Below are 17,653 nucleotides of genomic sequence, written 5' to 3' on the forward strand. Positions count from 1 at the left end.
CTGTTTTCCTTCATAAGCCTTTTGTTACAATCTGATTCTCTTTTTAAAAACTCTGTACCTGCACTATATTTCAAAAAACATTTTAAATGTATTTAAAAACAAATAGGATGTTTTCCAGTACACCATAAAGGATGCTGAATGCTGTCAATAATTTCGGAACAGTAACCTTGTTATCATCCCCTTACAAAACCAACGATGTGAAATGCACCCCAGGAGCCGCCCTCAGCAGCTCCCCGGAGGCGGCGAAACACGACCCCGTGCCGTTCTGGGGCCCCGGAGGCGGCGTGGGATGCGCCGGACTCGCGTGAGGCGGCAGCCGCTTAGTGCGCACTCACTCGCGGGGCTGGGCATTTCTTCTCTTCCCGGAAGACCCAGGACAGAGGTTTGAACGGGAAGTAGGCTGCCGGGGTTAGGCCGCTTCTCTGAGGGAGAAGTAGCCAGTAGGAGGTCGGGATTCACTTCTGACGGTGCCAACAGTGGCCTCCTTCGCCGTCGCAGTTTGAAGAGACCACTTACTGCCCCGCCAGGACGGTCGTGGAGGAGCCCAGTGGACGGTGAAGAGGGGGCGAGCGCTCCTGACCTACGACAGGGACTAAGCCCTCTTGCAATCACAGCTGCAAGACCCCGAGGACCAGGAAGAGAAGAGCCTGGCCCTCTGTCGCCAATATCGACTGCCCGTGGAAAATTTCCAATGGAATTGGGAGGGTATGCTGAGTTCTCTAGGCGACAGATGAACTGAGACACTGGAAGTTAACACTGTCGATGAAGTGTCCAGTCCAGAAGCAGCGGTGCTGGGTGCCTGGTACCTTGTTTGGCTTTCAGAGTTGGGTAAGGAAACAACAAATCAGATGTGCTCTAAGTCACTTGATTTAGCACCATTCCCTGATCTAAGACTGTCTCTCTCACGCGATGATGACCTTTAGAATAATACTAGACAGGCACGTGTAAACTTCTTGAAGAGATGTTAGTCACCATTACACCAAATCTTGGGTTCATTCAAAGTAGAGCCTCCTCTGTCAAAACATCGACTTGAATGTCAGAAAAAAACAATGAAAAGTGGAAGAGAGTAGAGCAATGCCCTCATAGTTGGAAACTGTGGAGGGGGATGATCAAGAAAGGACAGCAAAAGAAGTGGAGAGAATCTTGGAAATGTTGCAAAATTAGCCTTGAAACACTAAGACACTGCTCTTTTTTTTGCGGTACGCAGGCCTCTCACTGTTGTGGCCTCTCCTGTTGCAGAGCACAGGCTCCGGATGTGCAGGCTCAGCGGCCACAGCTCATGGGCCCAGCTACTCCGCAGCATGTGGGAGCTTCCCGGACCGGGGCACGAACCCGTGTGCCCTGCATCGGCAGGCGGACTCTCAACCACTGCGCCATCAGGGAAGCCCTCTTCTTTTTCTTAATGATCGATACAGAATTCTTTTTCTGTCACTGGAAAATATTCATATATCATATTTAAAAATTTTCAGTACTGTACTGGAAGGAAACTGCAAAAATTTTAAACATCAAATGCTGTGATCTCTTCTTGTTTCAGCAAAGCCTCGGTTCTTCATAAAAGGGGAATTTTATCTTAAATGGATAGTAAAATCCAAACAGAGAGAAGTGTATATTATATAATGAAACCTATTTTTTAAATATATCTGAAATTTCTCTTGATATTGTCTCTTTCTTGAGAGTTTATGAAGATGTCAGTCTTCTGTAGGAAAAAAAAAATTCACTGGCGGGCGTCCCTGGTGGCACAGTGGTTGGGAGTCCGCCTGCCGATGCAGGGGACACGGGTTCGTGCCCCAGTCCGGGAAGATCCCACATGCCACGGAGTGGCTGGGCCTGTGAGCCATGGCTGCTGACCCTGCGCGTCCGGAGCCTGTGCTCCGCAGCAGGGGAGGCCACGGCAGTGAGAGGTCCGCGTACCGCAAAAAAAAAAAAAAAAAAAAAAAATTCACTGGCATATTCATAAAAGGTTAAAAAAAAAAAGGAAAGAAATCTGTCCTTTCATTTTACAGATGATGAAACTGTGATCAGAAAGGGAAATGACTTAACAAGGATCACGCTGAATCAGACGTAGGAACTGGAGCCCAGCCAGGCTCCTTGGCCCAGTGCCTCTCCTTGCTCTGGAGGAGCTCATACCCAGTTGTAACAATCAGATGTGAGTGTGGCATCAGATGACTGCTCATAAATCTCTTCATCATACTGAAGTACTGGGGGACATAAGGGGATTGGTCCTTCAGGATCTAGAAAGTGTTTTAAGAAAACCTTAGGGATAGAGCTCTCCCTAAATCACACAGACTTCTTTCCTTGGGAGATTAAAATGGGTGAAATCCTTTTTTTTTTTTTTTTTTTTGAGTAGCTTATGATGGGGTGGGTAATCACTTTAATCACTTATTGGGGTTGTTGTCAAGGCAATTCAATCTTCTGAAGTCCCTTCCATCTGTGGGTCTGATTCTTTGGTTACCAACTGGCTTGCAGGTCATATGTGGCCAGGAATTATAGGGAGGAAGGAAACTAATCCCTCTTCAATGTCTACTTTGAGTCACGTAGTGTTATGCATTTCATATACGTTATTTAATCTTCACAACAAGCTTTCTAGATAGGTATTATTCTCAGTCTACCCCAGGAGTTCACAAAGGTTAGGTAACAAGCTCCAAGCCACGCAGATAATAGGCAGTACAACTACAACTATTATACCATCTCTCACCTCCAGATGAGTGGGCAGGAGAGGATGATTACACAGTTGGTTCCCCAGCTTCTCCCTAGTGTAGGTAACCCCCTTGCACTGCTCAGTGGGTCTTCAGGGCAAGTAACTCCTGTTATCCTCCTGGTCTGACTAACGGCTAGGGCATGAAGCTGCAGCGGAGGCCCAGGGTGGGAACGCTCCTGCTAGGAGGAAGGCATTTGGGTTGGCATCTCTTCCCAAAGGCTCCAGAGCGTTGCATAACAGGCAGATTCTCATTGAACAATGAGGCCAAACTTTGCTGCCAAAATTGTCAGTGTAAAGGTTCGCTCTGGGATTCCATTTTGAGACCAGCTTGGACTGGTTTGTGAAGGAAGAGGCAGGGACGATGGGATCTAGGGAGATGGTTAACATCTGGAGCTCAAGTAGTTTGTGCTGCGCAAAGTCAGCAAGATCATTTGATATTCTTCAGTGAATGGCCATTTCCATTAGGATCCAACCAATTTCTGGTGCCCCAGGGACATGAGCCAGCCTCCCGTTGGGAGGGGCGATGTGTTAAAGACAAACTCCAGGGATGTCATCCTGTCCCCAGGCCTTCTGCCTTTCCAAAGATGAGCCCTCCTCCTGCCCTGCTGTTACTAATCAAATTAAACACGTTTCCCAAGTTGGTGCTGTAACCATGACTGTACATTTCTGCTTCTTGAAAAGTTGTGGCTGCAGGGATGTAAAACTCACCAATCAGCTGTGGCCCACCTGAAGCATGTCAGTCAGCTTCCTCTCTGTATCTTGCAATAGCTACCAGCCAGCCACAGAATTAAGCACCAACTCCCAGGTTCCTTTCCAGCCTCTTCACCCACCCCCTACATCCATTCTGGCCACATCAGAGTCCTCTTTCCTTAGCTAGATTCCCCCCTTCCCTGCTTCCAATCCTCTGTGTGGTTTCATCTGCTGGATTGTTCTCCCAACCTCCCCTTGTCCCCAGTTAAAAGTTTCATCTTCCCTCAAAGTATAGCTTCAGTGATTAAGATCACAAAGCAAAATTGACTTTAGCAAACTCCATTAAAAGACAACCAGGGTCCAAAGCAGTTGGATAAATAGGGTGGCTTTAGGTTCACTTCTAGTTCAGAGATCATGCAGGGGATTGGAATCTGTGCAGAGACCTGTGGAACAACCTGCTTCCCTGAGGCACCCCCTCTTTCATGCTGCTGGGACTTGTACTACCCCTCAGGAGCAACTGGACAGCTGCAGCTGAGTCACACAGGCTGCCAGGGGCCAGCCAGAAGCAGAGCTGTGTTTCTTGGCATTTCTCCCAGGTCCCCTGGTGGCCAACTTCTGTGGCTGTGCTGGGATTCAGACGTATCTCTGTGCTCCATGGTGAGATGCTTCAGTGCACTCGATCAGGATTTATTCATTCTAGCATTCCTCCCACCGTAGCTCCAAAATAATCCTGAGAGGGGATTTCGAGCCCCTCCCACCGTGCCTCTTACCCTTTGCATGCTTTCCGTTACCTCCTGAAGCAGACAGTTCCCTGCACCTGCAGACCCTAGCCCAGCACACACTGGGCCAGGCTGCAGCAAGTCCTGGTACCTAGAGCACTTTGCTTTGCTCACCCTTGCAATACCAGTGACCTTGCAAACACTTGGTTGATCAAACAGTCCTCTCTCAACTTCCAGCAGAAAACTCAAGTGGGTGACTGGAGGGCAGGAGCCAGGTCCCATCAGAACCTGTGACTGTGTCCCAAACCCCCCAAACGCGGGCCCACCCCTCTCTAGGCTTAGCCAGGTCTTACAGAGTGGGGCTTTACTAAGATCCAAACATATTAGCTGTTTGTTAGATGAGCTCGTTTGTAGCAGATATTCAGAGTAGGGTTGAATCCAAAGGGAAAGGGAAAAGAGAGACCAAACTATTTTAGATTATATTTCAAAGCGAGATTGGTTTGTGAACTTTGAATTTTCAGAACAAACTCTGGGTGTGTCCAGGTCTGTCCACAGGGCCCAAGGTCTTAGCTCCATTCTGAGCCATGGTGCAGACCAGCCAAGCTCCGTGACAGCTCCTGGTTCCTCACTTTCATGGGTGGCCTTGGCAGAAGCTTAAATTCCTGCCATGGCTGTCTCTGCAGGTTGATCCCTGCTCAGTTCCTGACCAAACCTTGACCTTGGGTTCTGAGCTGCTGAGCTGGCTCCAGAAAGTGTTACTTATCAGAGGTCAAGTCCACTGGCTTCATAGACCACCTGTGCACCCGGGGTCTGAATATCTCCATGTTGTCTTTGTTCCCTCCAAGGTTTACGTCTTCAGGATCCCACTGTGGAGAAAAGACACAAGAGGTACCTTGGTGGAATAGGCCCTTCCCATCTCTTACAATTTCCCCAACGACAGCTCCAATCTTGGTCCTCATGGCCCAGGCACAGACAAGAACAAACAGGTAAGGACAAGTTAACCAGGTCTGTGTTTCTAGAACCTAACAGGGCAAGTATAACTTTAAATCAAGGAATTAATGGACAGCCACCCTGAACAGACCAACCCTACTTCCCCCTCCTACTCTCTGTTCCCCCCTCTTCACCAAGTCCTTCTCTAGTGAGACTCAGTCATGCTCCCTTTATCCTGATAATTCCCACCTCCCTGCCTAACTCATTCCTGGAAAAGACCAGGCAAACTCAACCCATTCTTTATGGCCCAGGTAAGTTCCTCCTCTTCTTAGAAGCCTATCCTGACACCCATTGAGCTCTCCCCAGCTTCTCTATACTGCCTGTACCACTGGTTTGCAGCTGAGCATGGGCAGCCCTGCCCTGTGTGTCCACCTTGTCCTCTCAGGTAGATGACAGAGCTTCTTAGGAGCAGGGTACTGGTCTGCCCTTGCCCCCCCACATGGTGTTTCCTCTAAACTTGAGGTCAGCAGACTTGTCAAAAACAAACATTTAAAACCTAATCCAGAGTGGTGGTCACTGCCTGTGAGTATTTCATCACTCTGACTCAGACAAGTATGGGAAATTGAAATGTGTAGGGGTTAAAAAAAAAAGGTTAAAAGGAAAAAAAAAATAGGTGAGCACACAAGAACTGATGAAGCTGTTTGCAAAATCCTCCTATTGTTCCAAAACAACAGATAAAAGAGAGAGCTTTTCATGTGGGCCAAGAGCAAGGGCATCATCTTTAGTGATTCCAGCCACAGAGGCAAGTAGGGGTCGGGCTCGGGTCCTCTTTCTGCCACTAACTTGCTTTCTCTTCTCTGGATCTTGATTTCTCCATGTGTAAATTGGGAGGCTGAATCAGCAGCTAGATAATACGATCTCTCATTTCTGAGTTTCTATGACTGGTGATTCTGAGTCATAAGGTTGCATTTGACAGTAGCAAAAGACCCAGGAAACAACAAGCAAAGGCCACATAGGATGTGTCAGCCCGGGCCAGACAATCTTATTTGGGCAAGAAAATAGAGCCAGGCACGGACATGCACTCCAAAAAAAGTGTTCCACCAGCTACTCAAACCTGAGCAGAATCAAACAGTCCAGTCCTCAGAGGGTCAGGACAAGGTCCTCAAGGCTCCCTGAGTCACTGAAAGATAATGCCCACACCCCATTAGTTATAAAACACAAATTGTAGCTTTGTTTCCAACAGAAAGAGAGGCCCGTTCAATTACTGATTTACTGCTCATAACTGAACTGAGTTCTACTACTTGGTCATGAAAAACAGTATCATGTTAAAAAGACCACCTCATCCCCAGTAACCTTGCAGGCCAGGGACTGAGCTGATTTCTTTGGTGCAGCTCAGCCCCTTGTACGTGTCTGGGGCTGTGTCAGGCACACGTATGCTAATTTCTCATCTACCTGTGGATGCAGACTTGGGCGGACACCTCTAAGCAAATTCCTTCCAGACGTTATCAGAGATCCCAAGTAAAAGAGCTCCCTGGCCCCTCAGCCTCTGAGACCCAGTTGCCTAGTAGTGGAAGTGGGGGCCTGTTCCATTCTCTGAGAATGGACAGTGTGCTTTTTGATGAATTCTGTTTTCAAGTGGAGACCCACGTTCTAGATCTCAGTTCTGGACCAGTCTCACCAGGAGCGCCCAGGGTGCTCATTAAAAAGAGTGATGCTGGGCTTCCCTGGTGGCGCAGTGGTTGAGAGTCCGCCTGCCGATGCAGGGGACACGGGTTCGTGCCCCGGTCCAGGAAGATCCCACATGCCACAGAGCGGCTGGGCCCATGAGCCATGGACGCTGAGCCTGTGCTCCGCAACGGGAGAGGCCACAACAGTGAGAGGCCCTCGTACAGCACAAAAAAAAAAAAAAAAAAAAAAAAAAAGACTGATGCTGGGGACCCACCCTAGACCCTATCTGTGGGTTGGGACCTAAGGCTTGGCATTTGAACAAGCTCTTAGGGTGGTTCTTAGCCGCCCTGATGTGTCAAAACCACAGCTCCAGTTCCTAAAATGTCTTCTTAAGAGTTATCCTTGCTACTCCTGACCAATTCCACTGCCGGCAAACAGAAACAGCCCACCACTCTGGTCAGGTGCACTCTTTAAAGTGGATTAAGCCTTCGAAAACAATTTAAATCTCTTCCTTCTGAATTCCCGGAATATTGTGTTTTAAAATGTCATTTTAAGTAATAAAAACATCACTGGAATCCAGGCATTCAGAGAATTTGAGCAAAAGATAATCTACTCTCTTATCAGAAAAAAAATCCTGGGAGGTGACAGGCACAGGTGGCTGTCATGAATCATGTGCTTATTTGTCACTTGGAGGCGAGGAGGGCATAGAGACAGCAGCCAGCTGCCCAACGTCTCACGATGACAACATAGGGGAACGTTGATCTCAACTCCTGCAGCCACTCCCGGCACCGCTACCATTAGTGACCTGCTGGGCTTCCTCTTGTTCAAAAACTTTTGTTCCAAGCAAGTTTCTTCCTTGGGTTATGCATCTTCTCTGAGCCCCTACTAGATGGTTTGGACAAAGCAGAAAGAACTCTGAAATGGAGAGCCTGGAAAAAACCCTCGACTTTCAGACTCTCCACTCATTTTCAAATTCTTTTTTTTCCTAGAGGAATTTGGCACGGGCCCAGCCATCCAAGGGGGGCTCACAAAAGCAGGAACTGAAATCAAGCCACAGGAAGTCCCTTGCAGAATAAAGAGAGAGCACGATTGTCCATACCTGCTCCGAGTTTAGGGCTTCCCAATAGTTCTGCTGCAGAATAAAAAGAGAGATTAAAAAAAAAGTGTTGACTAGATTTTGCCACCATCACAGAGCAGAGATCAGCGCCAGCCCCTGTCTGCTCAGTGAGCCAGGAGAAAGGCCCTCCGCTGGTCTGGAGGCAAAGGAACAACCGACTTCAGCAAGCAAAAAGGCAGCAGCTACGAGTGGCTACAACTTAGTTAAATGGTCAGTAGGATAACTGTGATAATTATGAAGGGCCACAGGTCCTTGAAAAAATTATCATCTATGCAGATTTAAAAATTACTATTAGAAATTATTATTAGGCATAATCATAAAGATTCCATCTATTAACCACATGGCTGAGATGAGTCAACACAAACCCATAAAACTAAGAAAGAGAGATGCAAATAAAACCCTCATCTTGAAACTATGGGGTATTTGCTACCAGCCAAGATTCATATTTAATCAGCCTTTACCGCACGGTTGGTTCCACCCCAAGCCTCAAATATGTCTGGCTCAGGTTCTTGTAGGGTAGTGTCGCCGTCTGCTCTCATTCGTCCAGCACCTCCTGTAGTGCCCAGGACACGTGTGTGTGTGTGTGTGTGTGTGTGTGTGTGTGTGTGTGTGTGTGCGTGCGTATTCATAAGCTATGAATCTGCAAATGTCTGTTATACTGATCTGCTGCCAATCTGCACAGTACACAGGATTTGGCTTTATTGTCCCATTGAAACAAAGCCCCTACTGTTCAATTCTTTTAAAATTTCCATTTTGAACAACTTCTGTTTGTTTGCTTTTGTTTGGTTTCTCTGAGCTCCTTGAGGGCTGCAGTTTGACTCAACTTTGAGTCTTCAGGACCGGCAGGGCTGGCGGAATGCACTCAGCCCAGTCTGTTACGTGAATCTGTACGTGCGTGCGTGTGTGCAGCTGTGTATCTGTTAGGATTATAAAAACTTTATTGAACACCTCTATTTGTCCACTGATAAGTGTGCTAGCCCAGAGATGGGGCTCTGCTCTGGGGCCTGCACAAGTCCCATTCTGGGTCAGAGCTGGAGGTAGGGGTGGAGTCAGGCAGAGAGGTCTGACCCAGGCTGTGCTGGCAGAGCTGTGCCCCAAGCTCAGTGGCAGGGCACCTGGCAGACTGGAGGCGAAGGGCAGAGGTTCCACCTTGAAACTGAGGAGGGCAGGGAAGGGGCACCAGAGCTGGGTCCTTGGTCAGTGCCCCCCACAAGAATGCCCTGCCCCCTGCTGGGTAGGATGAGGTGGCCACTGCAGGAGGGAGGGCAGGATATGGGGATGTGGGTGGCAGAAATGAAGCTTGAGAGTCGTCTCCCCAGTTTCTCCCTCTTCCCTCCCTCTCCCACCCACCCCTTCCAGGTCACATGTTTCCAGCCTGGTACCTATGAACTACTTCCCCCCGTTCCACGGGAGGGCAGAATGGACCTAGAAAACTTGAGTCACCACTGACTTCAGCTGTACCACGCCTTTTTCTCTTGAACAACTTTTTAATTATAAGATTTTCAGTCATACACAAAAGCAAAATCTAATGAACACCTGTGGACATATCCTCTTTCATTTGCTCTAGCTCCCCCAATTTTTTATTTGCTGAAGTGTTTTAAAGTAAATAATTTCATCTGTAAATACTTCAGTATGTATCTCATAGATAAGGACTTAAAAACTCCTAAGCACAGGACTTCCCTGGTGGCGCAGTGGTTGAGAGTCCGCCTGCCGATGCAGGGGACGCGGGTTTGTGCCCCGGTCCGGGAAGATTCCACATGCCATGGAGCGGCTGGGCCTGTGAGCCATGGCCACCGAGCCTGCGCATCCGGAGCCTGTGCTCCGCGGCGGGGGTGGGGGTGGGGCCACAACAGTGAGAGGCCCGCAAAAAAAAAAAACTCCTAAGCACAATGCCATTAATACCTAACAAAACCGTGATAATTCCACAGCATTCATCTTTTAATGACATCCTGCTGGGGAAAACATAAACTAAAAAAAAGATTAAATGGAGAACACACAAAATTACGAGAAATGATGTTTCCACACACACTGCAAAAGACAGAAATGTTGATGACAACACAGGTGGAAAAAGTTACATAACTTCTGCAAATGTAATAGAAATAAAAAGAGAGATGAAAGAAAATATGCTAAGAATAAGAACATTAATAGAAAAACTGGTGAAACCCAAATAAAGTCTGTACTTTAGTTAATAGTAATGTACTAATGTAAATTTCTCTGTGTTGACAAATGCAGCATGGTGGTGCAAGATGTTAACATTAGAGGGAACTGGGTGAAGGTATACAGGAACTCTCTGTCCTACCTTTGCAACTTTTCTGTAAGTCTAAAATTACTCCAAAAGAAAAAGTGTATTTAAAGACAAGCAAACAAATAAAAAAGTTTAAGAGTCCTCCAACTGAATTTGAAATGAAACCTTGAAACCTCCTTTTCAAAAACTTTAGCATCACAAGCAATCTAAAATTTCAGAAGAGTACCCTCTAGTGGGAGTAGTAGCCAGGATTTCTTTTTTAAGTCACTTTCTAAACTAATGATAATGTGCCTAGGGAATACAATTAACTCAAATCTTTGTAACTGAGGTCTCTCTCCACCCCCCACAAAGAAGTAAAAATAAATAAACATTTGTGTAGTCTTCCCTGTTTCAAGAGCAAAATTTGTTCATTTTTGTATAGAAATTTTTTCAAAACCCAAAATAAAGATTGCCCAGGGCTTCCCTGGTGGTGCAGTGGTTGAGAGTCTGCCTGTCAATGCAGGGGACGCGGGTTCGTGCCCTGGTCCGGGAAGATCCCACATGCCGCGGAGCGGCTGGGCCCGTGAGCCATGGCCACTGAGCCTGCGCGTCCGGAGCCTGTGCTCCGCAACGGGAGAGGCCACAACAGTGAGAGGCCCGCGTATCGCAAAAAAAAAAAAAAAAAGATTGCCCAGAATTCTATCCCTAAAAGAGGGCCTCTATGAACAGTTATTGAATAGCCCTCTGAAATACAAACACACACACACACACACCCCAAATTATGCAAATGGCTTTTCTCTCTTAAAATATAGTGAGCATTTCCACATATCCTTGAATTGTCTTTAGGATCACAATTCCATCGTCTCCATGAACCACAGCACGTAGGGTTTCAATTCACCTCATTTCTAAAAGAACACTTTTTCATGCTTCTGAAACCAAGAAGCAACCTATAGGCGCTGTCCACAGGGCATGTGGTAAGCTCTCCTTTGTCCCTGAAGACTCTGAGGTGTGTCTCAGCCACTGAGGAAACAGGGTCACTTTCTAGGACTGGGAGCTGGATGGGCCCTCAGAGACCATTTGTTCAACTCCCTCCTCTTACATCTGGGGAGAAGCGACTTCCCCAAGATGGGGGAGGTGAGATGGTGTTGGACTCAGGACCCATTATAAAGGTTTTTTGTTTTTTCTGATCATAAGGTTTTGAGACTGGCCAGATACACGCCAGCTACAGTTCCGTTTTAGATTTCATCAAGTAGATTTCCTTTTTGATTTTCCTAGTACCTTACAGGCTTTTAAACCTTAACACCGTACGCTTCAAAAATCTCATCCTTTCAATTTCTTTAGTTAGTTAATTAAGCAGTTCTATAGCACTTACTCCGGATCAAGCACTGTCCCACCTCCCATACTTTCTTTCCTCCTCTCTACCAGCCCAAACTCCCCACTCAGCTCTTCCTTCCTCGGCTGTCGTGAGGAAAATGGGATGTGAGGAAAAATGGATCACAGGCCGTGGAGTGCTGTATGCAAAGCCCATGGTGAACTGGATCAGTAAGAGAGAAGTTCTGACCCACACTGGGCCGGTTTCCCTTATAAAGATGACAGTTTCACTGCAGGGACATCCCAAGGTTGGGATGAAGGGGAAGCCGAGATGAAGGCCTATGTATTACAACGGTGGGCAGCAAGGGTTGGGAGCGAGCACCTCCGAACTCCACTGACAAGGAGATGCAAATACTGTATTTAGGCCAAACTCCAAGACCACCAGTGGGAAAGGCCTTGGCAACCCTGCCTCCTGTTCCTGATTTTTTTTAAATTATTTTTTCCCATTAAAACAGGAGATATAATTGACATAAAACATTGTATGTTCCTGATTTTTTTGGAAGAAGTTTTGCTATTCATATGCTGCTCAGAACCGAAGAAGTGGCCCAGGGAAGGGCGGGAAATGGCCATGATCAAGTTGGATTCAGGAGCAGGGCTGCTGCAGATAAAACACAGGATACACCGTGAAATGTGAATTTCAGATAACAAATAATGTTTAGTATAGGTGTGTTTATCTGAAATTCAAATTCACTGGCCTCTTGTATTTTTTGCCTGTTAAATCTAGCAACCCTACTCAGGAACACAGGGAAGGCTTCCCGGAGGAAGCAGGATTTAGCCAGGGCCTTGAAGGGCAGAAGACAGATGAGCAAAGGAACCCAGAGAAGGGAAAGCTGGCTGGATGTGCAGAGGAAAACCTGGAGAGTTAGCCCTGAACCAGACAACGAAATGTCCTAGAGATCAGGCTAAGGGGTCTGGACATAAACTGTAAGCAGTAAGGGCCTTAGAGCAGGAAGGCCATGGGGCTGATGGAGTGTTGGGAAGATCTTGGGTAGGACAGCACTGAAAGGAGGAGGGACGGAGGCAGGAGCTCAGTCAGGAGCTCCTCCCTGGATTTCAGGCAGCGTGATGGAAATGCTTCTAGAGACTGCGGAGGCCAGAAGAGGTTTTCTGAGTGGCACCCAGGCAGACACAGCAGCCCATTTTGCTGGTGGTTGGCCCCGCTGTTTTCCTGATGGAAGCCTTTCCACTTCTAAGAACTGACTCAGTGTAATTAACCTCCGCCTAACTCCCCCAGTACACTTGCTCACTTGAGGTCACTTGCTAAATGGGACCTGAAAGATGGCCCAGTTCAAAGCTCATCATCTGCGGGAACAGTGCTCTGTCAGAGCCTCACCAGCTCCCTGAGTTCATTATCTCCACTTACGGAGCAAGTCCAGAGAAATGAACGGCGTCACCTGGTTCAAAGGCTCGCAGGGCCAGCGTAGGTGTCTGAGCCCACTTGCAGCCCGTTGTCCACTGCACTGCATCTAGCACCATCGGCAGGCTTGCAGGGCCCCAGCAGCACCCCCATTTGATCCTCAGAATCACTCCGTAATGTAAGTAGGGCAGGTCTCCTGATTCCCACTTACAGAGGGAGAAACTAAAACCCAAGAAGTCCAGGGCAGAACCAAGGCTGCCTGGCAGGTCAGCGAGAGCCTGGACAAGCCAGTGTCCACCCGACCCCTGGTCAGCCCTCTCTCTCCTGCCCAGCCCCGTTGCCCTGGGGGGGCCCAGTACAGTCTTTCCTTACCCCCAGGGGAACTAGCTGACTGTCCACACATTTCCGGACGCACCATCTCTCACTGCTGCCGAGCACATCGGGGCACACAGATCTGTGCAGGGCAGATACCATGCCCTGAACTTAATTTCTGGTCTTTGGGACCTATTAGAAATTTCTGGCCTCTTTCTTCATACTTATATGTATTTACTTCTAAAATTAGCACTTTTAGAGTCAGTGTGTAGGTGTGTATTCTTTTTATTAACTAATTAATTGTTTTTTCCTTGAAAGAATGATTTGGCTTTAAGAATGACAAACATCCAAGGGACTGTGTCCTGGTCTGCTGGTGCTGGAAGCAGGGTCTGGAGAGGGAACAAGCAGTCCTGGCTGTCAAGAGCCTTAGGCACAGAATTAGCAGGACACGGGGCCTGGGACGCGAGCCTCTTCAGACAGCAATCTGGTGTGTGGTGTTTGGCTCTATGCACGCGCGCGCGTGCGCAAACACACACACACACACACACACACACACACACACACACACACACACACACACACACACACACTCTGAGCCAGCTCCAGGTACAGTCATTCTCAACATGCAGACTTTCTTCTGTTGACAGAAACAGCCTCCTTGCAGAATTCCTACAAAGCTTCAATGGCATTGCTAGGAAGCACAGAAGGAAAAAAATGACTAAACACAAAGCTGGACTCAATCTTTTCTTGCATCCCAGAGGCTAGGAGGAAAAAAACCTTTAAAAGGCACAGGAGCAGTCTCAACACTGAGGGAATGTCGACCCTGCACTCATAAAACAGGTGCTGGCTGCCCCGGCAAGTGAGCGGGCCGCTCTGGAAAGCCCTGCTCCCTCTGGGCCCTGGTCCCTCACGCACAGACCATGAGCCAGTGACCCTTCCTCCACATGTGTTCAGAACGCCCTCCGACGGCTGTGTCAGGAGACAGGCTGCCTGGTGTCGAGTAGCTGAGTGAGTAGGTGCACAGTCTCCGCGGAGTGTGCCCTGTCTTGTGGAGACGTCCAGAAATCCGCACAGCCCACACAAATGGCCTGTCTACAGGGTTATGAGTCCCATTCAGGCTCCACCGCCATTAGTCTGGTGCCCTGACCAGCCCATCCAGCGGACACTTGAGAAAAGGTGAAAATGACCCAGTTCTCCCTCCACGCAAGCTCCCGTGCCTTATCTGTCTCTACTTCACCTCTTTTCATGGGTGTTCTGCATCACTGGAATTCCTTGTAAATCCCAATGTTTTATCCTGCCTATTAGACAGGACCCTGCCTGAGAACACAGGTAAGTGGAGAGAGTCCTGTGGAGAGAGTTTTCTCATCTGTAAAATGGGAATGATAGATAAGAAACTCAGCCCTGGGTAGTTACTGCTGAGGCAGTGGGGTGTAGTGGGTAACAACAGGGTTTCAGAGCCAGACAGAGCTGTGTTCAGAACCCCAGGTCTGCCAATTATAACGATGACGGTGATGATGTTTTCTTGGGCAGGTTACTAAAACTCAATGTATCCCAGTCTCCTCTTCTGGGAAACAAGAATATTTAAAGGTACTTGCCTCAGGGCTGTTAGGAGGACTATATCAAACAGTGCTTGTAAAGTATAGAACATACCACGCCTGCCTCATGACACACACGCAGTCACTGTGAGCAATGAATTTAAAAACACGCAGTGAGCTGCGTGCTGTGAATACAGTGTATGTCGTGTTGAGGGACCTCTCTTCTCTCCACCTCCCCCAGCACGGCAGGAGGTAGGTCTTCAAACCTGTGGGTATGTGCCCCAAGGACATGGACACAAAAGCACCCTCTGAGAGTTAAGTCACAAAGTCGGAAAGGACCACAGAGTGACAAACACAACACCTTAGCGACAAAGAGTGCCCCCAGGCCTCCAGAGTGGGGGGCGCAAGCGTTCACCTATGGACCCGCGGGTCAAGCAGGAGCCCAGCTGGCTGGCAAAAGACACAGACGACTGTAGCCAGAGAGTACAAACAGATGCCCTGGGTGTCTCAGCCCAGTGTTAGGAAATATCTGAACTGTGCAATCCATCTTGGGAGCAAGAGAAGTCGCAAACCAGAAGAGGTGATGACCTGGGGCCCAGCTTCAGTCCCTTGGGTGTGGTGTGGTCTGGAGGAGCAAAGTCATGATCAGACTGTGACCAACCTACCAAGTACCTCCCACCGTGTGTGGTGGGTCAGGCCCGCCCCCCTGCCCTCATGCATTTTTCTTTCAAATGCCCCCCCAAGAACATGTTTGCTAAATGAGTGACCCAAACAGGTGGATGAAATGCAGTGTCACACTCATCGGCTAAAAGACACCCTCTTCCTCCCCTTCAGCCATCAGGGAGCCAGAACTTTTAAGGAATATTGCTCTGAAAAACTGGGGAGCCCACCCAATCAATCCCACCGCCCTGAGGCAGCTGGGGGTTGATGGGCTTGTGGCTTAACTCTCATTTTCTTCTTTACATCTTCCAACATTTCTACAATAAACATGTATTACTTTTAAGAGAGAATATATAGATTAGAGAGAGAATATAGAGAGAGAATGTATAGATTACCAGAAGGCCGGATGGGCCACAAGCCTGACAAGCTACACTGTCCCCTGCTCGCATTTCCTCAGTGCCTGTGTTTAGTGAGATTCTAAGTAACTTCCGATCGGGACTCCGTGCTTTGTCATGTGGAGCACGTGGGTGTTTTGGGGAATGAAGTAGGAGGCTGTGCTGGGATTCTGGAGGGGGTGGGTGGGGTAGATGGGGGCACCTGGGCTTCTAAAAATATACCCCTTGTTTAGCAAGGGCAAAAGCATTCATCTCCATTTGCCTCATGTATGAGCGCGACCCTGTGCCCTTGGAATTTAAAAGGAAAGAGCGAATAGAGGAGAGGGAGAAAAAGGACTGCAAAACACAGAAACTGCCCGAAACAGCCACAGAGACAAATTTCTGAATTGTTCAAGGTCACTGTCCAATCCTTAGCTCAGTTGAGGGTTCCCACAGAGTGAGCTTGCTTCCCACCCTCCCCAAGCCCCCTCCCCCCATCTCACCAACTCAACTGTCCCTTCCCCTCACTGAACACACTCTCCCTCTCTCCCCTTAGCCTTAGACTCTGCCCGGACTGCTGGCTCCGGGCTGCCAAGACATGCGCCTTGGGTTGTCCGACACATTCTGAGACCAGATCCGAGAAATAAACAGCACCAAATGAAGGACTCAGGGATACACGGAGCCCAAATGGTCCTTGGTCTGGAGCAGAATTTCTCCCTCAAAACCCACCTCTCAATGACCAACTGTGTGTGTTCCAGGATCAAGAGATAAAGATGAGGGCAGCCCAGGCCCCTAGACCTAAAAGCCTGTGCACAGCCTGGCCGGGGAGACAGGTCCCTGCAGCCCTCAGGCTACAGAGCAAACAATACCAGGGATGGAAGAGAGGTGTATGCTCTGAGCACCCAAGGGAAGGAGGCTTTAATCTCTGGTGTGTACGTGGAGGGGAGGGGAGTTCACACAGCAGGTGGCATCTGGGTAGGATTCTGACACACGGCAGTTGGGCCAGAGGAAATCCCAGGAAGAAAGGCCCAGAGCCCTGGGGATGAGGGAAGAGTCCACGGCCAAGGAGGACATATAGGTGAGGGCAGGGGAGGGGCACGAGGCTGGGGCAGGTGTGCAAGGCCTGAACCCCACACTAAGGGATCTGGACTCTACCCCGCAGATCAGGGGCTCTAAGTCTTTCGGATTTCAGGGTCCACTACGAGTTGAACGAATCTGGGGGACTGACTCAGGACAGATGATTGATTACTTTGCCAAATAAGGCCATTAAGACCAACACCAAACCCTCAACACCAACTTAGCACTTCCTGTTACCATCAATTCATAAAAGGGCATTTAAATATCAAAAGAGTGGGAGACCCCAGCAAACCCAGAATGAAGGACGGTCCCTCCCCCTGCTGGTACCACCTGTCCACTATGCTGTCCTTGTTCTCACTTGCCACAGACATAGGGAAACTTCCTCCTGACCAGGGCTGGGAGCCACAGCTGTGGGGCTGAGAGTGACAGGACCGTAGACCTGAGAGTTTGACCCATTTCCGGTATCCAAAATGTGATGTGTTTTGTTCAAAGATCCAAAAATTCAAAATGAGGCAAAGCTTATGAAAGTGCCAGGCACAATGCCCATTGAGAGCCCCTGTGTATGACCCTGACAGCACCACAGGGGACAGCCTGGCGCTCCTTGCAGGGGAAGAAAGCCTTCCATGGTCAAATGGGTTTGGGAAACACCAAGACTCTTTAAAAAGTTTGTTAGGGGCTTCCCTGGTGGTGCAGTGGTTGAGGGTCCGCCTGCCGATGCAGGGGACGCGGGTTCGTGCCCCGGTCTGGGAAGATCCCACGTGCCGCAGAGCGGCTGGGCCCGTGAGCCGTGGCCGCTGAGCCTGCGTGTCCGGAGCCTGTGCTCCGCAACGGGAGAGGCCACAACAGTGAGAGGCCCGCGTACCGCAAAAAAAAAAAGAAGTTTGTTAGTCAGCATTTATTTCTGCAAGACTTGAATGTGCC

General features: G+C 48.7%; 1 protein-coding gene across 13 annotated transcripts in view; it reads right to left on the minus strand.

The window, feature by feature from the left end:
• Positions 1-4,574: 4,574 nt before the first annotated feature.
• TMEM44 (transmembrane protein 44) overlaps positions 4,575-17,653 on the minus strand; it is a 35,275-nt gene continuing 22,196 nt past the window's right edge. For 4 of the 13 annotated variants that reach the window (XM_073804050.1, XM_073804046.1, XM_073804049.1 and 1 more), the window contains one exon: positions 4,575-4,973. In XM_073804050.1, the coding sequence (XP_073660151.1) occupies positions 4,863-4,973 (111 nt within the window). In that variant the 3' untranslated portion in view covers positions 4,575-4,862. The other 9 variants (XM_073804048.1, XM_073804043.1, XM_073804042.1 and 6 more) reach the window with 3 other exon arrangements.

This window comes from Tursiops truncatus, chromosome 4, assembly GCF_011762595.2.
Source record: "Tursiops truncatus isolate mTurTru1 chromosome 4, mTurTru1.mat.Y, whole genome shotgun sequence".
Lineage (NCBI taxonomy): Eukaryota > Metazoa > Chordata > Mammalia > Artiodactyla > Delphinidae > Tursiops > Tursiops truncatus.